We start from the raw sequence: 22,616 nt of genomic DNA, 5'->3' as shown, positions 1-22,616 counted from the left end.
GTGTGACTTATTTATTACTTTCTCCCTCTCTCGCTCTCTCTCACTCTCTCTCTCACTCTCCCCCCCCTCTCTTTCTCTGCCCTTCCCTCCCTCTCACCCTCGCTGACCAACGCACACACGCAAACGGACACACAATCACACGCGTGCGCGTACACACACAGACACTCTGATCCCAACTCTGCAAATTCCTTCGATAACCATATTACCGAGGCCAGCTGCTACTGCTGCAGCCTGCACTGTGCAACAACACACAATTGGATTGAGGAGTTTGTTATCCCAACATGCCCTCCCTTTCTCTGTTAGCCATTTGCTTTGACCTCCTGTATCCTTTTTTACCCAAAGAACAACTCGAAGAATGGCACTCAGGAAAGTGGGTGACTGCTATTTTAAATTGACAGGGAAAACATCCCCCATAGCGATGAAGCCCATTTCTCATTCCAATTCTTCATTCCATGTTCACTTTCCACTGCCTTCCACACATTTTGAAAGCATTTGAGTGTGCATCATGCTAACCATTCTCTACATCGCCTGTGGATGGTGTTCAGATTTAGGAAAGTTGAGCATATGCCATTGCAGCATTTCAGATCCTGAAATGGATTGCAAGCAAATGCAACATGCATTGGCATTTCCCTCTTTCTTCTTAAACTAGATAGCCAATATTTTATGCAATCATCTTTTTTGCAGTCCATAAACACAGTTTCAGTGTGGGTGTGGAATTTGAAGGTGGTTATTGGTGAAATGGGGTATGTGGAGTACCGGAGTGGCATTGGATATAGGGGAGGCCTGATTAATTTCCCTTCTCAGCATGGCATCGTATGAGAAGATTGGCAGCATGGGCAGGGGCCTTTGCGGCTCATTTCTTCGCACTAACTGTTCCTTGTGTACTACAGTCTCGAATCCTAAGGCAAAACCCAATTGATCGCTCCTGTGGAGGCAGCAGGAATTGGATAAAAGGATCCTGCCGGCATCCGTCCGGCGCCTGCTCTAGCAGGGAGAGATAATGGCTGAATCCAGGCCCTGGTCACAGCACACAGAGTGGGGGGGGGGGGGGGGGGGGGGGAATAGCAGAATCGTAGTCATTACCACAGCGACAAATGCAACCCTGTTCACTCGTAAGCCTGCTACTCTCTCCTCGTCATGTCTGCTTGCCAGGGTCACTAATCAATGGTCACACTCTGGAGTCACACCTCTTGATCACAGCTTAACATCGAGCTGAGGACACACACACACACACACACGCACACACACACACACACACACACACACACACACACACACACACACACACACACACACACACACACACGCACGCACGCACGCACACACACTTCCATCAAAGTTGGGACTTTGTTTAAAAAATATCAATGTATTTTGAATATATGACAAGCACAAGATATTTAATCTCGAAAATGATCATTGTTACTGTTTTTAGCCAATAAGTATTCCTGTGGAATCGTCGCACCGTGTTCCAAAAATAATGGGACAGGTGGAAAAAAAACTAATTCCACAGGTGAACAGGTGGGTGCCATGATTGGTTATGGAAAGAGCGTCTCCGAATTGCTCAGTCATTCACAAAGATGGGGTGAATTTTACGTCTTTGTGAACAATTGTCAAATAATTTAAAGGACAACCGACGTCTCCGGACAAGTTGTGTCCATAATTTGTAAAATGCTTCAAATGACTTCTACTGAGCGTATTTTAATAAGATTCCACGGCATATAGCTATATTTTACGTTTTAAGACTCGTTCTGAATATTCAGGAAGTCTTGTTTTTGAGTTGGTGACGAGTCCGTATGTGACGTCATGAAAGGACCGCCCCCTGACCGTAAAAAAGACGCAGTGTAGCGTCCTTCCATCACGTCAATGTATTTTGCTGTACATGTTTGGACTGAGAACCGTGTTGCACCCAAAAGCCACCAGAAGAGGGAGTCCAAGCTCCATATAAGGAATTTATCAGCCTGTGGAAGCGGAGGTGGCCACTGGAGGTCGCCATTTTGTGCCTCTTTTGTGGTGATCCATTGTTGCCCCAATGTTGCCTCAAAATGGCATGGAATTAATTCTTTAATCGATTGCAAACATGTATGCTTTCCTCTTCAGAATTATTTGAATCATATTCATAACTGGATGTGTAACAAGAAATCATATTCTCCGAATCTGAAGCCATTGTTTGGATTCTTCAGCAATGCAAGATGTCTTGGCATGACGTCACGAACTGGGGGGGGGGGGGGGACTTTCTGAAAATGCCCAATTTGCAGCTCAATTTTTTGCAGATTTTGGACACTTTAAGTCATTTTTATCGGTGTTTTGCATTTGAATAAAAATATCATACTGCGTGTTTTGGGTATTTTAGATGGTATCAAACGTTTTTCTGATGTCAGTTAAAAAACAAAAAAGTGACGTTGGTTGTCCTTTAAGGACAATGTTCCTCAACATACAATGGCAATGTATTTCGCATTTTTATCATCGATGGGCCAGAACTTCGTCAAAAGGTTCAAAGAATCTGGAGAAATCACCGTATGTCAGCGGTAAAACCAAAAATCAAAATTGAATGGCTGTAACCCTCGATCCCTCAGGCTGCACTGCATCAAAAACTAATATCAATATGTTCAGGACAGCACCACATGCATGGGCTCAGGAACACTTCAGAAAACCAATGTCAGTAAATACAGGTTGCCGCTACATCAGTCAGTGAAACTTAAAGCTCGACGAGGCAAAGCAAAAGCTCTCTGAGTTCATCTAATATGGACTGACGCCAAGTGGAAAAATATTTTGTGGTCTGACGAGGTCCCCTTCTAAATAGATTTTGGAAATTGTGGCTCTCGTGTGGTCAGAGCCAAAGAGGAAGAGAAACATCTGCACTGCAGTGGAAGCAAAATTCAAAAGCAAGGATCTGTGTGCCAATGGCCTGCGTAATGTACACATCTGCGCAGGCACCATTAAAGCTGAAAGGTCCATACATGTTTTGGAGAAACATATGCTGCCAACTAAGTGGCATCTTTTTCATGGACGCCCCTGCTTATTTCAGACAGACAATGTCAAACCACATTCTTCATAGTAAGAGCGGGTATTTCATTGTCCTGTCTCCAGTCTCGACCTGTCTCCAAGTGAAAATGTGCGGAGCATTAAGAAGTGTAAAATACAACGATTGAGACATCAGACTGTTGAACAGCTGCAGCTGTACATCAAGCAAGAAAAAAGAATGCCACCTGCAAATCTTCAAGAATTAGTATCCTCAGTTCCCAAACTTTTTTTGAATGTTGTTAAAAAAATAATGGAAGATGGTGGTAGACATGATTTTGTCCCATCATTTTTGGAACATGTTGCGGTCGTAAAAGTTATTGATGAGTTGATAAAACAATTACGTTTACTGTGTTGAAAAAATATCCAGTATATGTTGTCTTTGTAGTGCATTCAGTTAACTATAAGTTGTACTTCTTCTTTCCAAGGGGCAGCCACAGCGAATCAGTGTTCTCCATCCTCAGAGGTTTGACTCGCATGTTTGCTTTGGCCAAGCTTTTACGGTGGATGCCGTTCCTGACACAACCTCCTGTATTTATTATAAGTTGTACATGATTTCTAAATCATTGATATGTTTTTATTTATGTTGAATATAACATCCCTACTACATTGGAATTGAGGTTGTTTTCGGAAACCTAAGTGAAAAGTGAAGTGGGACAGTCTAATCATCTCGCTTTATCTGACGTGCACAGTGTATTCCCAGATGTGACCACGTACATACGATTGACAGACATCACAAACATCAAAATGTGCGTTACCTTTTTGGTGAGGCAGTCATCAGAATCAGACGGCATACGCGTAGAGACATGGAAGATGGCTTCTACAGTGGAGGTAGCATAGTAGGGAGCTGTTAGTCCTGTGCTGCCATTCCTCTGGAGGCCACCCATGAAACCGCAGTGTGTGGCCAGATCCACCTGAGACACATTTTTTGTATTGAACACTTTGATACAAATGTGAATGCATTCGTACTGACTCCTAAGACTTCCAAGACGCACCTCCCATCCAAGCCCGGAGACAAAGTCTTCATAAGCTTGGCTGCCGGCACTGTTTGATAGGATGGAGCACTTGTCTTCTTGGCCCTCGCCAATGTAGAACACAGCGATCTTGTGCGTCTCCCGACTCAAGAAAAACAAATAAAATAGTTATCATGACAAGAGTAACAAGGTACAACGGTTATATACATTCAGAATGACAATGAGGGCAAAATTTGGTTTGTGTTTGTTGATCGATGAAAAGGTTTCTTCAGCCGTCATCTGTACTTCTTTGAAGGTGTTGGGACGTTTCACTTCTTATCCAAGAAACTTCGTCAGCAAACTAAAGTCTTAATGGTAGTTTAGGCCCTACATATATCCCTACTGTCCAGGCATGGCGGTGCCGGACTCTGCTATGATAGGTCCCTGCTCTCAGGTTGGGGGGAGCAGAGGACTACTCCCTGCAGCTGCTCCACTGATAGTTCCTGTCGTTCTGACTAACGACTGGCCTGATTGCCCCACTTCGACCGGTATCACCTCATCAGTATTACTACTTAGGCAACTAATGTTGCCTAAGCAGGCTATTGTATGAACGATCCAAATTGAACCTCACCCCACCAAACCGGTTTAATGAAGGATTTAGTTGTTTTATGAAAATCGCTTCTTTTACTCCCCTTTCAAACCATCTATGTTCTTTCGCTAAGATTTTAACCTCCTCATTGTCGTCAAATGAGTGGTTGCTAGCTTTTAGGTGCATATGTACTGCCGATTGAGGCCCATTAGTATTATCTCTGCTGTAGAGAAAAGGAGCCAAAACATATATGGAGAGCACTCACAAACTGTGGATACCCTCAGTGGTCATTTAACAAATGTCAGAAAGAAAGAAAGGGAATGAAACCAAAAATTCTGAAGATACAAAAAGGAGAGGAGTAGCAGTACCTTACATTGCAGGAGTTTCTGAAAAACTACAAAGAGTCCTTTGGCAACACAAAATTCCTACTTATTTCAAACCGATGAACACTTTAAGGCAAAAATTAGTGCACCCAAAAGATAGGCTGCCAAATGAAAAACAAAGTAATGTAGTTTATTCAATACATCGTAAGAATGAAAACTGTAAAGAGCAGTACATTGGGGAGGCTAAACAAATTCTCAAAAAAAGACATCAACATCGCAAGGATAATACTAGTGGGCCTCAATCGGGCCAGTAAATGACAGGGCAAGTAAATGACAAATGACAATAAAATAATTACCATTGTCGAGAATCCAAATTCTTTAGCTCTCGTAAGAGTTTGGAGTTCTTCTTCAGCAAATGGAAACTTTTCCTAGTTGGCCAAAAACAATAAAAAAAAATCACTTGCTAAATTCTCCCAAACATTGAACAGTGGTGAAATCAATGTTGTGGATATGAGTGTTCAAAATAATGATCTGCTTCTTAAGGAGAAATTGGCAAACCCCCACCCTTACTTAACCCCTCAATAGTTTTGAAAAACACGCGGAAAAAATGTAGTGGAGATCTGACAGAATATTTACCAAAAAAACAACAAACAAATATGTACAACAGTAGAGGACATGCAGCATTTGCCATTCATTTCTTTTAGGCTTCTTCTTCTTTTCCTTTCAGCTTTTCCCTTCAGGGGTCGCCACAGCCAATCAGTGTCCTCCATCTAACCAGGTTTTAAGGCATCCTCTTCTCTCACACCAGCTACCTTCATGTCCTCTTTGACAACATTCATAAACCTCCTCTTTGGTCGGCCTCTCCACCTTCTTTATTTCTTCTCCCTGCATCATGCATTGCATGATATTTTCAGCAGACTGTGGCCCCTTTGCTTCTAATTTGAAATAAATAAATTTGAAATAAACGAAACCACCGAGCACTAAGAAAAAATAACCAACCAAAAAAAAGGCATGGTATTATTATGAGGTCTCATTCATGAGTCACACACTTGCGGGGCAGATGCCTCAACTCCACTTTGACCTGTTTATCTTACTAACTTAGAAAAGTGTCCTTATTCAAAACAAAGTGTGGCTATAACAATAGATGTTATCAGTGTAATGGTTTTATTTTTATGACGTGGTGTTCTTGTATATCAAATTGGAGGTGCAAGAGAGGGCCAGAGAAAGTGGACTATTTTATCAATCATATTAACCCTGTACTACTGACAAGTCAAAGTAATAACATATGTTTTATCAAGCAGGAGAAATTTTGTTCCCTTTTTTAGTGTGAGGATGTAAACTCTCTCTATTTTGGATTAATCTAAGAGGCCACAGGTGCGAACACCAATCCCCCACAAGCTGTGTTCATGTTACGCCATTGCTATTAAGAGGTGCAGGTTTTTAATTTGCGGGTGGCACGACGAAGACGCGTCAGTGCAAGGTAGACATTTGTGTAAACAGTTGGGTGCATTTACCCAATGGAGAAAAGATTAAAGCACTCTGGTGCTTTTAAAACTTGTCTCTTAAAAGTCACAAGCCACCAAATGAATTACATGTATGACGTCAAGTATGCAAATATGATATTGGCAGCCCTACGTTTCATTTAATGTTTTTAAGTTGTAGAAGTGTTGGCTGTTCAGTAGTTGGATTGGATTGGATATGCCTTTATTAGTCTCACAGTGGAGAAATGTACATTTCACAGCAGCAAAGTGATGAAAGGAATGAAAGTAGATAAACAAAATACATGTTGGACAAGTGACAACCCTAACTCTACTTCATACGTTCATGTAAGGCTCAAATGAGTAATTGGGACTGTATGATAGCATACCTGCGCTCCCAGGAGTTCATGCCAAGGTCATTCAGCAGTAGTCGACAATAATAAAAGGGTGCCTTGGGTTCCCGGTGGGATGGTTCCCTCTGGGAGGAGGCCCGAAAGCTCACGCCAGCATCCCACCTTTTCACCTGCTCCTCCTCCTGCTGAGTCTGATGAAGAATAGCACTGAGGATGGCACTTTCCTGCTCAAAGTTCATGCCCATTGGTGACGGGGCCGGCTGATTTAGTTTGAGTTGAGATTTGGGGAGGCATTCTGGGCTGCTCAGACTGAGATCCTCCAAAAGTTTGTGAAGATAATCGACTTCCTCCACATCACAGGAGTCAGAGATGGAATCGGAAACAGAGAATTGATACTTGGACAATCCTGTTTCTGGAGGTCCGGGCAGATGTATATTGTGTGGCGCAACGGCGGTGGTTGCAAGCGTGTGATCGAATGATTTAAAAACTTCGATGTCCTCACATTCTTCCTGGTTAGTTGAGAACAGGATCGTCCCATCCCACGAATATTTACCTGAAATGTCACGGACAATGATGCGCACTTGTGAGGACGGGTTGGGGGGTTGACCGACATTGGAAGTCTCTGCGGGGATCTGCAGGTAGGATACCAGTGTGGTATCATTAAAAACAAACAACTGAAGATTGGGGCTTTTGAAGACCTCAGAGGACAGCTCGGACGACTCCACATAAGGGTTGTCATGATTTTCGCTCACGAGGCTATGGAGGAGGGCTGGGCCTCCGTTTAATGGATGATGGCCTAAATGATTCACTAGGTGTGTCATAACCATCCTTGCTGTCAGTGGAATCAGCTCCATGTTCCGACGCTGTTTTTCTGGTAAAAGAATGAGGATGATATGATAAATATGCAACACGTGGACCAGAAATACAAACATACCTATGCAGAAATACCTAACTAGGCTACCATTGATCATAAATGCAACACTGACCTTGCTCGTCACTTTTCAAAAGCCTTATATTTGTGTGTTGATATGCTATTATCTCAGTTACTTGTTCCAACACAGCACAATCTCAATTATGATTCCGCATAAAAGTGCTTTATTTAATACTTACAATAGCTTAGCCGGCACAACACTAAGTAGGTAGCATCTAATCATATGAGACACCTTTGAAAAGCCCATTGAGTCTTCTTATAATGGACAAGTGTTTCGACTGGCCACGCACTAATGAGAACCTCCATCTTCAGAGACTACTGAATGAGCCCATACTCGGTGAATTGCATTTGTGTAAATGCATGTTTTTTACGCTCAAGTGAAAAGCATGCTGGGCTTCATTATGCGCTGATGTAGGAAAAACAAGAAGATGCACTCCTGCATTGTGACAGTGCTATCAATACCGTCATCCCCCATCAAAGTGGAAAAAGCTCTTTAGAAAGCAGGCCAAGCTACATTAGAGATACGTGGGGCGCTTTGATGCGACTTGATCAATATGAGGTGGGGGCATGAATATAACTAGGCCGGCACTCTTTGGTTTGCCCTTTTGATAGTGTTTTGTTATTTCCGCTAAGACTCTGCAGCTGTGTGCCACAAAGAAAGGGTGAGCTGTACATTCTGAGGCAGATGCTACGGTTCAAAATTCTCACATTGTTTCAGTGCACATATTGGCGTGTATCCGGGCTCAAAGGGACTTTTTAGAAGTTGAGGAGAGTGGGGGGGAGAATGAGAGAGAGAAAGAGAAATACATTGCCTAATGGAATCACAAGGTCACACAAATAGGAAAAACATGACATTTTTATCTAAACCCCATAATGAGTCTTCTTGAGGATGAGTATTAATGCGAATGTTGCACTCCCCGATAGTTGATTTCCTTTTTTTATATTTTAAATGGGATATTGACATTTAATACAGCAGCTCCAAATGGATGGGCTACATAGAATTAATTCTTTCAGTGAACCTCGATTGAGATTTTTGGGACATTACTACATTATGCCATCCATCCAAAGTCTTAAGCTACTATATTTGATTTGTTCTTTATACATTCAGTAATGATCATACAATTATAATATCATTTATGTAGAGCGCTCCAGCAAAGATTGTTGATTGCTATAATTCTTTCAATTTCAATTGTTATTCTTTCAAAAAGACAAACAACGCAGTGTAAGTTTGCAAAAGATCGCCATAAGCAGGAAACCGGCTGCAGATTGGCAAGTTATTATATCCTTTTTACAAAAAAAGTGTACTTTTGTAAGTTTTGTTTAAACCCCAGTGAGCTCAAGAACAAGCAGACATGTACACTTGTGCGGTCACTGCAGTGACTGTTTCAGCTTTGCCACTTAAAGTTTGAAACATGCCACACGGATGACATTAAAAACCAACGTGTGTCGAGTAGCTTTTAACAAGAAAAAGGTGGGACATGATATTAACTTCACAAGGGAGGATCTGTTCTTTCTTTCAAAAATTCTCCATCCCTGACATGGACGGTAGCAGTTTGTTGGATGTTATGTCCATAATGCAAGTGAGTCTGCGCTCATAAATGAAGCTGCAGAGACACCGGATCAAAGCAGCACCATGTTCATCATGCGAGCAAAACAGGAGGACATGAAATCCAGCATTGTCCATTTAGGGTGTAGTTTGTAAACGAGTACCATGTCTGCTGCATTTCCTGTTCCACTCGTTCTCAAAAGTGTATTTCGCCCTATCGAAATAATATCCGGCATCTTTCACATCAAAAGTGTAATCCCACGCAGGACACTTACATCATAGTCCTTATATAGCTTTATTCTTTCAGGAGTAAAGCAAGAATGGATTCCATTAGGCAGAGTCGTGCTTATATACCTTTATGTAGCCTGGTTCAACATTAGAATTATATTACATAATTCCGCATATAAGTAAAACACATATGATGGGAATTTTATCGATAATTGAGATTGTAATTTCTTATCTTCAATTTAGTTTTGAAATGTTGTCTGCATCCATTTTTTTTTCTCATCTGGCGTGCAGAGCTGCAACACTCTAGCTTGGTCTGTACCCACTGTCATCATGATCCCAATGGCATCAAAGAAGAGTGGCCCCTGTATATTGAATGTGAATCCCATGCTTCGTTACCCTCTGCTACGGTGAGCAAGCCACGGAAGTCGCTAGAGGTCGTCTGGGAAGGTGGTGACTCAAAACTCTTCACCTGCCCCAACATGAGATCATAGTCAGCGGACAAGTCTGCCAGGCTGAGGAGGTAGTGGCTCTGTTGTGTGTGGAGGGTGGAGCCCGACACACAACAGTGCAGCACCTAAGGAAAAAAAAGAAGAGGGATAACACATGATCAGATATTGCAGGCCTGGCTTCATACACTCCCTTCAGTCTATGAGAGGTGTTTTGATGGCAAAATTCTATCAGTGATGTGCAAGGACAGCACATGCTGAGATTTGACAGTGTCTGGGAAAGACAGTGTGCAGTGACGACCAATGCTTTAGGTTTATTTTAGTGGTTCGGGGATTCTAAAGAGGAACGTGAGCATTTGAGAGAGCGCAGTCATCTGACATAGCATTTGATGCTTGGGAAAAAATTGAGTGACGAAGTATAATAAAGAATCTAAATGAGATGTGGTTTCCAACAGATTCAATATTTCTGTCACAAGGTTTTTACATGATACAAAATAAATCCATCTCATGCACAGTGTTGGACTTAGCATGGGAAAAGGTTATATAAGGTAATTTCTGTGAACACGTAACAAGGTTTTTACATGATACAAAATAAATCCATCTCATGCACAGTGACGGACTTAGCGTGGTAAAAGGTTATACTGTATAAGGTTATATTGAAACTGGTGTGCAAATCTGTTCAAAGTAGACATAATTTCCAAAATATTGAGCACACCTTCCAAATCACATGCATCCTCTTCTTCTTTTCCTTTTGGCTTTTCCCATCAGGGGTCGCCTCAGCGAATCAATGTCCTCCATCTATCCCGGTTTTGTGCATCCTCTTCTCTCACACCAGCTACCTTCATGTCCTCTTTGACCACATCCATAAACCTCCTCTTCGGTCTTCCTCTCGGTCTCCTGCCTGGCAGTTCAAGGCTCAGCATCCTTCTCCCGATATAGTCACTCTCTCTCCTCTGGACATGTCCAAACCATCTCAATCTGGCCTCTCTGACTTTCTCTCCAAAGCCTCTAATATGAGTTGTCCCTCTAATGTACTCATTCCTGATCCTATTCAACCTGGTCACTCCCAAAGAAAACATTTTCAACATTTTCAGCTCTGCTATCTCCAGCTCTGCTTCCTGTCTTTTCTTCAGTGGCACGGTCTCCAGTCCAAACATCATGGCTGGTCTCACCACTGTTTTATACACTTTTACTTTGATCCTAGCTGAAACCCTCCTATCACACATCACACCTGACATTTTTCTCCAGCCGCTCCAGCCTGCCTGGACACGTTTCTTGACTTCTTTTCCACACTCTCCGTTGCTCTGGACAGTTGACCCCAAGTACTTAAAATCCTCCACCTTCTTTATCTCTTCTCCCTGTAGCATCACTCTTGCACTTGGGTCCCTCTCATTCACACACATATATTCCGTCTTGCTGCAACTGATTTTCATTCCTCTCCTTTCCAGGGCATATCTCCACATCTCTAGTTAATGTGACACGGGTTGTGCGGCGTGCAGGAGCCTATACCAACTTCTTCGGGCAGTGGGCGGGGGACACACTAAACCGATTGCCAGCCAATCGCAGGGCACACAGAAACAAACAACAATTTGTGCTCACACACACCTAGGGACTTTATTTAGAGTGGGTTCAGACTTTTTCTTTGTGGGTAAAGTTCTTTCATACATTGGTGACAGTTTTAGCTGTCATAATTTCACATGAAAGGGAACACTTCGCTAGCTTGCAGACTATAGCTCGTAGCTGTCACCATTTGCTAATGTGGGACCACACGTTCGTTCACATGTATGCATGAGACTGCAGGCCAAGGAGTGGAACAAGCACTAATGGATACAACTGGAACTGACCCAAAACCTATTGGTGGGATGGTTCTTCGTGATGCAGAGTCCATGTAGGAAAAAAGTAGCAGGATTGTTTTCGTTGTCACAATTGTGTACATTTACTCACTAAAATTGAGAAGGAATATGATTTAAATAATCCACACCTACAACAATAAATGTGCTAAAGTATCAGTAGCTGTATTGCTGTATACAGTATATGTTCAAATTTACTCGAAAAACCTAAGCTGGTAGAAGAGGAATACAATGTAGCCATTTATACCATAGTGATGCAAGATGAGATAAAAAACAGAAAAGAGGGCTTTTATTGCTTAGAATTCATCTCTCCCTGCATTGTGAGAATGTATCGATCTCCATAACAGATGGCACAGCATCCCTTGGCAGCACCAGATAAGGCGCTCTGGGGCAGTCAATTACAGCCATCAGACAGGTTTACACTGTTTGATTTAATTAAGACTTTTTTGTTACGTGTTTAACTCCCAGTGCAAACATGCAACATCAACACACACACACCTGTAATTTGTACAATGCCATTGTCCGTCAGGGGTTTTAGATCATATGACTAATATATGTAAATGAGGGGCCCACTTGGTCACAGTAGAGTAACTTGGGGTAAAGCCATGTAAAGGCTAATCCCTTTCACTGCACACATGCGCTTGCACTTGGTGGAGAGAGGCACAGAGAAGGCAGGCAGGACCCATCATCTGAAACAGTATTGTGTGTGGCAATGTAGACAGTACGCGGATGAATCTCCCAAGCAGACCTTGAGTACATGGGGGAGGGTTTGGCAGCTTGATGGTGAAAAGACCTGAACCAAACAGCTGCTACACCAAAACCCCCAAAGAGCTTCCCTCTGCGGAGAGATGGAGAGACAAAAAGGGGAGAGGTGGGGTGGGGGGTGGATCCACGGCTGTGCTTGACAACTAAGTGACTACACTTTGCATGGCAACAGTTCTTGGAAGGTATCAGAGAAATGAGCACACTGTAGTTAAGAGGGGCACATATGCACCACACAACAATTTGTAAGGGGATTGAAAATGAATTGGATGCTGGAGACAGCCACCTTAACTTCCCGTTATCTACTGTTCCTGTCTTGACATAACCGTCCCCATAAAATACACGCCTTACACACATTTGAATATTTATCACTACAGTTCACCCACACAGATTCCAATTTAACACAAAGACGGATGTAAACCGGCCCGCACAGAGGGGTAGTGCAGCTGGCTACTGTGGCAGGAACGGACGGCAGATGGAGAAGCTTGAACCGAACACCACTAAGCCAAAGAGGTCTAGTGCAATGTTGCTTTTGCAATGGATCTGCATTCTGTTTGGCAGCACGAGCACACACCGTGTTAGGATGAAAACATTTTTGTGGACATGTATTACATTGATATTTCAGCGCTTGATTTCAAAAGAGGAAAGGAAGAAAATCTTTTCAATTAAGATGTATCATTAAAGCCTCGTCAATTAAGGACAGAGCACCGCCTTGACACAAATGCATTCTCTTCAGCAACAGAATAAAAGGGGCGGGGGTGTTGTGGAATAATGAGCATGGAAATATATAGATTTAAGAGTGGATATTGCATTAATGTTGTCACACCTTACTTGATGGATTATTTCCAATGAAACCCAGAGGGGCCTTGTCGTTTTTGCTTCTGATAGACAACCAATCATGTCTAATTGTCTGTGCTTTCATGGCAGGTGCAGTCGCTCGCATATCAAGACGTATTCCATTCAAATCAGTAGGACAGGCGTTTATGGTCTGAGCTTATCAAATGGACAAAGGATCCCGTTTGAATAATTGGACCATTCCTTATCAGGGCTGACATCCTTACAAAGATCCGCCGTTGAGCGCATCAGCTCAGACAGGAGGGAATGAATAATACGTCATTCATTTAGGCCTGAAGCTTTTCGGAGTCAGGGCACAAAACAAAGGATCTGAGAGATGAATACAACTTAATTTAATACAAATGATCCCCATTTAAGATCATTAGTAGTAGAAGGATAGTGAATATTTTAGCAGAAAAAAAAATATCGCTCTCAAGAAATAAACCAGGCACTTTAGCGATGCCGGGTGCCTCAGTAATATTGTGCCACTGCAATATTAAATGAGGCATAACTGGGCATAACCTTATTATTAATAGTAGCAGTTTTATTATGCGAAAATGTAGCTAGAATTGTAAATATGTTCTAACTGAAATAGGCTTTGATTGCAGCGCAGCAAATACACTCTCCGAATGCAAAATCCACTACATTTTCATTTTTTTACACTTCTTCAAACATTACTCTGCATAATAAGTCAGATTAGAGCGTTTTAATAATTAAAAAATTGAAGTACTCTTATCTTTGGCAGGTTTGTTTAAAATGCTATGAATTTTTTCACAATTATTTTTGAACAGACAATGACTTGAAAATGATGCTGAGGGGCCATTTGCATACATTATTTCAAAAATTTTGAGGAAAAACATCATTGCATATGTTTGGAATGCATGCAATAAATTGGAACGCAGTACAGATTACTAGTTTAAAAAAAAGACAAAAATCCAAATTTGTTGCACACTGTCCTTGTCACCAAGATGACGAGACAACCCACCCTGTAGATGTAGTCCAGTAGGGGGGCTTTGTGGGATGTGTGGTCCTCCAGCAAAGATGTGGTAATAGGTTCCAAAAGCAGACTCAGGGGAACAGCCATACACCAGTCCAACAGACATAACAGCAGGGACACCACCAACTGAGGAAGTTAGAATATTTAAAAAAAACACACACAATGAAATGTCACCAAAAGAAATTGTTGAAGAAAAGAAAATGAGTGATAGGAAGGAGAAATGAAACAAAAGGGGTCACGTGGAAAACATGAGAGGACAAATCTCATGAGTGAGCGTCATTCCAACATAGATAGATCAAGGTCCTTCAGATCTCTGCCATTTTCTTTTCAGCATGTACCTTTTTGTCTGCTTCCGCTGTTGAGTGCTCGGCACTCGGCAACAAAAAGGCTGTTGTGGCCACAAATATCTGCAAAGCATGGAGGAAAAAAATAATTTGTTGGTAAGGAGGAAAGGAGGAATCTGACATTTAATTTCTCGTCACAGGGGATTCTAATTTGCTACGAACTGCACACTTTCCGCATTCATCCATGCATTTTCAATGCTGCGTATCCTAACTTAGTCAGGGCTAAATTGGTTGCACGACATTATCACTTAGGTGCTACTTTTTCAAACTTGAACAATAGAGACACTCCCCAACTGATGAACACTCGAGTTACGAAAAATGATATGTACAAGGATGAGGGTATGTCAAATAATGTCCGGACAGAGATGCTGGAAGTTAGAATTTGAATTGCTCGCCTTTTTCCAGTCGAGCTCACTTGCAATTGGCTGCGTACAGTGTTTCACGCACACACACGCACACAGACACATTGGAGGTTTCAAGGTCTGGATGTTTAAACAACAGACACCAAGGCTGACCCACATATGTTGAAGTGGTGCCAACGAGTTTAGTCCCCAATCCGCCGAGCTCGCTTACGATTGGCTGTGTAAAGTATGTGGGCAGGGAGGAAATCCCTTTTCCCAGTTGACGTTCAAGAGGACGCGATGCATAATAAAAAGTAATGGCTGCAGTCATATCACAATTCTCTATCCAGCCTTACATATCTTTGGAAGGTAATAGATCGGTTGATGTACACTATAGGCTCCCAAATGGCCCGAGGATCAGTGGTTGGAGACAATTGCACTCCTCCACTAGTGACTCACATTTAGAGTGGTGAATGTGACTATTACCTCTATGATTTTCTTAGGCAGAGTCGGTTCCACATTTTGGAGATGTTCGCAATGGGAAATGAGCAGGTGAAACACTTCACAGGCGACTTGAGCGACAGCTTTGTTTCCAAACTGCACCAGAAAAAAAAAGCAGTGAAGAGAAGAATGTATTAGTTGTTTGACATGCGGTTAATATATCATTCAAAGTTGGCTCTGGTTCTGCGTCTATTCAAATACTAAAATAAGAGCTCAGGCCGGCACCCAAATTATAAAAGGAGTGAGCTTGCTGCAGAGATGGTTCCTTAGTTTGTTGCTGTGAGAGGTGGCATCAAACGACCGACGTTCACACATTGGTTGCCATAACTTTTATTTTTTCTCCTCTTTTTCTTCTACTTTCCTTTGACGGTCGGCAACGTATTATCAACACCTTTAGCATGCAGAGTCAGCAAAAACAATACATTTCTATATGCAGCAGCAAATGGCAAAATGTGCAACCGGGATACCAACTTTGACCAGAACACAATCTGGTTAAGATAAGCAATTTTAAACAAATAGAACATATTTTCTGTGGTTAAAAGTGGAAGTTTCAAATCCAAACGGAGCTCAAGTGCAACACTATGAAGGAAAAGGACTTTGGGTGCCAGGCTGAGCTCTCCTGTTCTTAGTCGCATTTTTGTAAAAGACATTTCCCAACAAAGTGAGATTTAAAGTTTGCTTTGATAAGTCACAAGGTGTTAGCAGTACATATATCGGGTGTGCATGCATGCAAGCTGTTTTAGGTGTTCAGTAAACATAAAGTCAGTGAGAGTGGGTAGGAATCAAAATTCATTTCCAGGTTATAAGCGAGTGGTAAATGCCACCAAATAATAGAAATATAGTATATATAGTATGCATATGGCGTTTTACAACAATTAGTAAGTAACCACATTTTTAACTTATATGTAGCTGTGTATGAAACGGCAAAGTCTGTGGTAGAAATATATGCAATTGGGGTATTCAATTCACATGAATGGGTGTGAGCACCACCTTTCAATGCATCATCAATGGTTGTCTTTATTCTCACACATGTCCTCTTTTTGGAACAAGCTTTATTTTTCTTGACGGAAACTAACCAGTGTTTCATGCAATAAAAAAAAGTTACGGGACGACTTAAGGAATCCTTTAACTAAATAGTCCAATGTGCGGGAATGACGAGCCAACAGGCATATTCTTGGTTGGGTTCTAGTCAGTGGCATTGTGTGTAGTGGCCTACAGGGGACATTGCAGCTACAATAAAGAGAAGTTTGGAGATACTAACAACTTTAAAGTTTAAAAGTTCCACATTTGGTCGCTAATCATCATAAATTCATTTCAAATTCCTTCCATGAATCATTTCCTCCAGACTCATCAGACACAAAAATTGAGTAGTGGCCATTTCTAGCCCAATGTGAATTTCTTCAGGGATTTCAAATTTTCGGTTTTATATTTCTTCCAGCTAAATGCCTCTCAACATGGAACAAGGCTAGATAATGCAACGAGTGCAGAAATGGCCAAACATAAAAAGAGGCCCTGAGAGTTCAGTATCTGCTTTTAGAAAAGAGAGACTGTCAGTGCCACTCTTAAACCCCCTACTCCCCTGTACAATACACTCTAACAAGCCTACCCTCTATTTTGGGGCTGGCGGAGTCTGTGTGTCAAGTTGTACAGGGGAGTGATTACTGCTCCATTAGAGATACGTAAAAGGAAGGGGGATTGCTCGAGCAGCAAGACGGGCAATGTAGCTGCTTAAATCTACAGAGACAGAGAGCTGTCCCAAAATTACACGACCACACAAGTCCCCCTACGTCAGGGGTCGGGAACCTATGGCTCGCGAGCCATATATGGCTCTTTTGATGATTGCATATGGCTCGCCGATAAATATTACATATTATAATACATATTGTCGTTTTTTTCACCGTTCATTTCCCGTTGGGGATGCAGTTGGCGCAAAGCGCAATTTTGATTGGATGACACTGACCGAGAATGGCCGAAAGCGCCATGTTGATTGGATGATAGTGACCGTCATGTTGAAACAGGTAAACGCCCCCTTAAATGAGCCCAACTTGTGCACTTCAGCGTGAATGCAAAGGAGCATGAGAGGAGAGAAAATGTTCTGATTCTAATTTGCAATGAAACAATACCATCGATGAAACAGTCGAATGTCAGTGACATTTTAACAAGCCCGATGTTAACGTTAGCATCAACATACTTCTGCGAGAAGTAGATTGCAGATAGCAAGTGTGGAAGCTTATGAGCGCAGGCTAGCTAGCAGTAACTTCGCCTCTGGACCGGCAAATTGAATTTCATTCCGATCGTTTTCCTGGATTTTTACCAAACACGACGAACGGAAAACCATCCATGTTAACGGTGAGTACTATCACAAAGTTATTTTAAATAATACATTCTGATATTTTGTTGAAAAGTGGCCGCGTGTGTGTGTGCGCGCGCGTGTGGCTCTCGCTGAAAAACATTTTTAAATATTTTACTTTTATGGCTCTATTAGTCAAAAAGGTTCCCGACCCCTGCCCTACGTGAAGAAAGAAAAAGCCTCAACTGGTTTCTGGATCTCTTCAGTCATAGGAAATGGAGGACTGCTACGAAAATACCCACAAGCAAAATGAATAGACTGGCCAAGAAATAGAGGGTGTCATCAAGGACACAAAGCACAATTGGATATTTTCTTTTTTAATTCAACTGTTAAATAGTTTTTTTGTTTTTCCCCCCTCTATATATTAAGCATGACTTCATAAAAAGAAGAGTTCACAATGACATTGACTAAAAGGTCAATCATCATTAAACGGAACTGACTCAACAAACAAGGAGTGATTGTACCATGATTGAAAGTGGATTGATTGCATAGTTACAATAACATTTAGCAGAATGCATAATTAATAAAGATTCACCAAACCTCTGGACATTTTTCAGACAAAGTATATAAATAGTTATTTGATTCAGTGTACCAAATAATCAGGTGTGCGGATAGAACCGCAACATACAATGACATTTTGGACGATGCAAACCTTTTGACTTTGTTGTTTCAATTGTTTAACTAATAATGCCTTGCGTGCCCCAGGGCATGAAAGCAAGGTCTATGAAGACACAGTTGGGTGAGTTTTTTTGAGGAAGAGTTGAAAACCCAAAACCCCGAGGCGTTCACACACATCGAATGATGAACCGCAAAAGAGATGGTGAATATTGTTCCAATTAGAAGAGAGGCAACCTCGTTATTTTCTTTTATTTTCAGTTGCAGTACTTTTGTCCATATAGTGTGCCAGTTACCGTTATAGCGAACGCTATAGCGTTCGCTATAACGGTTACTGGCTATAGCGAACGGTAAACCGTTCGCTATAGCTGCAGCTCTGCTTTAAAGATAATCACATCAGTAAGCCACTGACCTTAAGTGTTACTCCCAGGACATTGATGGCATCTTTCACCTGATCATGAATATTTGCTTGCATGAGTTCCTCGCAAACCCACATGCCCAGGCTGCAAACCGCAATACACCTGGAATGCAAAAAAAAAAAGAGTAGAAACAACTTCGGACTCTGAAAGAATGGCAGCACACCACATATCTCAGATCACACATTAAGATTGTCATCATTCTATTTTTGATTTCCCATTTGTGTGCATTACATGGTACCAAAGTTGAACATGCCATTTCATCAATGTTAATCCATACCTGGCCCCTTCACAGTGTTCCTTTGTTGCAGCCTTAAGAAGGATGTTGACAAGATAATCCTGAAGTGAAAAACACATTATCAGATTATAGTTTATTCTTTCCGCTCTCACGCACTCTATAGAGGAAAATGTGCATCCTGGGATTGAACTCAACCGTGGTTTTAACGCCTTTACTGTAATGAAAAATACTAAAAATAATTTCCCTTTGAGGATTTGCTCACTTTCGCGATTTACCTTGATATCCTCCTTTCCTACAAGGACATCATCAGAACCGGGGACACTTCGCAGGACAGGAATGTTAACGTAACGGTTTGGGAAACACACTAACGAGCCAAGAATTGTTTGAGCCTCCATCCTGGGAGCCTAGCGTAAGAAGAAAACACACTTTGACGCATGTTGACTCAAAATTTCTTTGTAAACACATCATATATTTTAAAATAATTTAAAATAAATAGCAAGATATATAAAGAGTAAAGTGAATCTATGGTGTACCTAGATACATCATGTAGCGAGCAATTTCCTGGTTGGTGAGAAATCCACAATGATGTTATTTGATGGACAATTCTCCTTCAACCAATCAGCTGACCTTAGTGTGTCTAGATCCACTCTACCAGTGGCAAACCGCTGCATACGGGACCACTCACAAAAGGCTGCACCATGAGAGCATGGTACTAGATACTGTACAGTACTCATTTTGGTACCCTTTACATGTATTGGCTTGGAGAAAAAAAATGATGCATCAACGGTTCTGCTTGCCGAATAGCACTGTGGAAATAATTGGGAAAAACGTTCAAGCCTGGGTGTACCTCTGAAGAGTCACAACTGAGAACACGGGCAGCAGCAGTGATAAAATCGCCGACCAACATCGTGAAACCCGGCAGGCCCAGGAAGAAAAATCTTGGAGAGCAGGAACTGACCATGGTGTTCAAAGTATCCTGGTGATAAAAATATGTCATTAACTTTTAATATCTGCCGAAACGGGTAGCAACAATGGAATTCATGTAAGTACACACACAAATGACAATATGTGAAATAAATAAAAATAGAATGCAATAATTTGTATGTTCTGTTCAATCTATGGTAAATTGAGAGGGGCCTGGTGGTCCAGTAGTTAGCACGTCAAATTTACAGTGAAGAGGTCTTTGGTTCAATCCCCGCTTGTATTTAACTAATTCACTGCCATTCACTAATTTAATTGGGAATTGAAAATATACCTTAGAGCGTAATTCCCGAATTTGTTCGGTTTTAGTTTTTCTTGTTTGGGTATCGATAAAGTGCCAGCCATGGCCTTTGGCAATGTTTTCCCTTTTTTTCCATGATAGCGCTTTGTTCGAGCTTCAGCTGTTGTTAAAGCCCTATATAAACCAATATGTATGTATTGCTTTGGTTTTGGACAGCCACCCCCATTTCAAGCTCAGATAACTCCAGACCCATATAATTTAGGAATTCACTCTTTTTTCTGATAAAAGAAGAGAATCTTAGATTTCTCTCGCTGCATTGAATGTTTATGTAGTCCTAAAACTCAATATTCTATGGGTCCTGGAATTCGAGTGACAATGACAAAAACCCTGGCACTGGAGTGAACACATAATCTGGCAGTGAACGAGTGAAACGAATCACAGTAATAGATGACAAGTAAATCTGGCATCATGTCAAAAGGTAACTCGATCTACTGTAGATGAAGAGCTGTAAATAAAATGATTTAAAACAACCAGTCCAAGACTGATTTTTGACAACCATTCATGACACACGTTCCATCTCACGAGTAATAGGCCAGCTAGTATCTTGCGATCTTCAGACTCCTTTCACAAAGTGAACCACTTTCATGATCTGTTTTGATGTACATTTTTACTCGAGGAGAGGGCTTCAGTGGAATTGAAATTTGTTGAACAGTTTATGCAACCTACTTAGAAAATGCCACTGTTGACAGAATACCCATCTGCCAATGAGCTGCCTGTTACTCAACAATACAGTGCTACGTCTTTTGCATAAATTATTGGTTTTCGTAGCCGTGTAGATAAATGCCTTTTTCTGCTGTCTTTCGATATCACTTTTGCTGTTTTCCGATTTTTAGTAACCCTAGGACAGCATCTGTCCCATGGCCACACTAAAATGTTGAGGCAACCGATTGTGGCAAAATAGATAAATAAATAAATGTTTTCACTCCACATTGTCTCAGACATCGTGCGGTGAAAACAGAGATGGCTCGTTTCCAAAATAATTTTGTCCTTTTGTAGCCAAAGCCAAAAGTATGTGTCCAAGCCAAATTTACAAAGCTTGTTTAACTGCAACTCTGCTCTCAAGGATGTACAGTGCAAAACGCACATCCAAGGTTGGAACGGCAAAAAGAATCATGGATGATGCGGTCAAAGACTGGTCATGTTTGAATCTTGGAATACAAGTGGTCAGTGCAGGATAAAACACATTAACTGCGTATGAGTATGTGCACTGTGCACGTTGGCTCTCTTATCTTCCACTCAACTCATGCATGCATGTGTACAAAGGCAAGGTCCAGCCTGAAACACCTGTCTTCTTAGCTATAAACCTGTGCAAATCCCACAGTTCAAACACAGGCGGCCGTTTCTACCTAAACTAACAGAGCAACTCAGCAAACACAAACAGATACAATTTTCCTCCACTCTCTTGGTTGACGGTACCCCTTTTCTATCTTCACCCATAACCCGAAGCTTTGACAAACAAGAGTGCAGCTGAACTGAAAAGAACAAGAATAAACACAGAGGTAAGATGCAGGAAGCGGATCCAACAGGATAGACTGCCTGCAGAAAATTGGTGGGGAGAGCTTGAGGGTCCATTTTACCCTCATTTTGTAGGTAATTGACCTCTGCAACATAATGTGCAGTGCAGTCAGAGGTAATTAGTGAGCAACAAACTGTTGCTGGATTGCTTGAAATGAGCATTTTAGAGGAGGACACAAATGGAGAATGCAAAGTGTTTTCTGGTGGCTAAATAGGAGCGTATAAAAATGGGAATTGAGACCTGTGTTGGTGAAAGGCAGGGTGCCACATATCAACAACAGAATCGAGCCACCTCAAATCTTTTCCCTTGACCTCGTTTCAAACAGCATTTTTTGTCCACCTGCCGGCTACGAGGTTGACTGGGTTGTCATCCGTAAAATACAATTATTTGTCTTCGATCTGAAACGCGAAATAGGGACAGTTCTGGGTTTCAATGAAGAAATAAATCAACGAATGAGAAAAAATGAATGGGATTGCCCTAAAAAGTTGGTACAAAGCGTCCATAGAGTCATATTTGCAAATATCTGTTCAACGGTCAAAAACCTTTACCTGGAGCAAAATGAGGCAGCTACTTTAGTTCTTGACCTCTTGGTTGGATTACCACTGTCATGGCATGTCAGGTCTTTATGAGAGCAGGAGGACGACAAACTATAAGGACAATGGCCATGACCTTGTCCCTCTTGTCAGTTGAAGGGACAATCCCTCG

The 22,616-nt window shown here is 41.6% G+C and overlaps 1 protein-coding gene across 6 annotated transcripts in view; it reads right to left on the bottom strand.

Annotated features, from left to right (window-relative positions):
* ralgapa2 (Ral GTPase activating protein catalytic subunit alpha 2) overlaps positions 1-22,616 on the bottom strand; it is a 112,030-nt gene that overhangs the window by 35,653 nt on the left and 53,761 nt on the right. For all 6 annotated transcript variants that reach the window (XM_089003851.1, XM_089003848.1, XM_089003852.1 and 3 more), the window contains 12 exons: positions 19,961-20,089; positions 19,389-19,517; positions 19,156-19,214; positions 18,872-18,980; positions 15,480-15,590; positions 14,647-14,715; positions 14,297-14,434; positions 9,816-9,993; positions 6,751-7,585; positions 5,240-5,311; positions 4,014-4,137; positions 3,777-3,932 (listed from right to left, as the gene is read on the bottom strand). In XM_089003851.1, the coding sequence (XP_088859977.1) occupies positions 3,777-3,932; positions 4,014-4,137; positions 5,240-5,311; positions 6,751-7,585; positions 9,816-9,993; positions 14,297-14,434; positions 14,647-14,715; positions 15,480-15,590; positions 18,872-18,980; positions 19,156-19,214; positions 19,389-19,517; positions 19,961-20,089 (2,109 nt within the window). The remainder of the gene's footprint in view (positions 1-3,776; positions 3,933-4,013; positions 4,138-5,239; positions 5,312-6,750; positions 7,586-9,815; positions 9,994-14,296; positions 14,435-14,646; positions 14,716-15,479; positions 15,591-18,871; positions 18,981-19,155; positions 19,215-19,388; positions 19,518-19,960; positions 20,090-22,616) is intronic.

Source organism: Hippocampus bargibanti, linkage group LG09 (assembly GCF_051943395.1).
Source record: "Hippocampus bargibanti isolate YZ-2025 linkage group LG09, ASM5194339v1, whole genome shotgun sequence".
In the NCBI taxonomy this organism is placed as follows: Eukaryota; Metazoa; Chordata; class Actinopteri; order Syngnathiformes; family Syngnathidae; genus Hippocampus; species Hippocampus bargibanti.
This window is presented reverse-complemented; position numbering and strand designations above follow the sequence as displayed.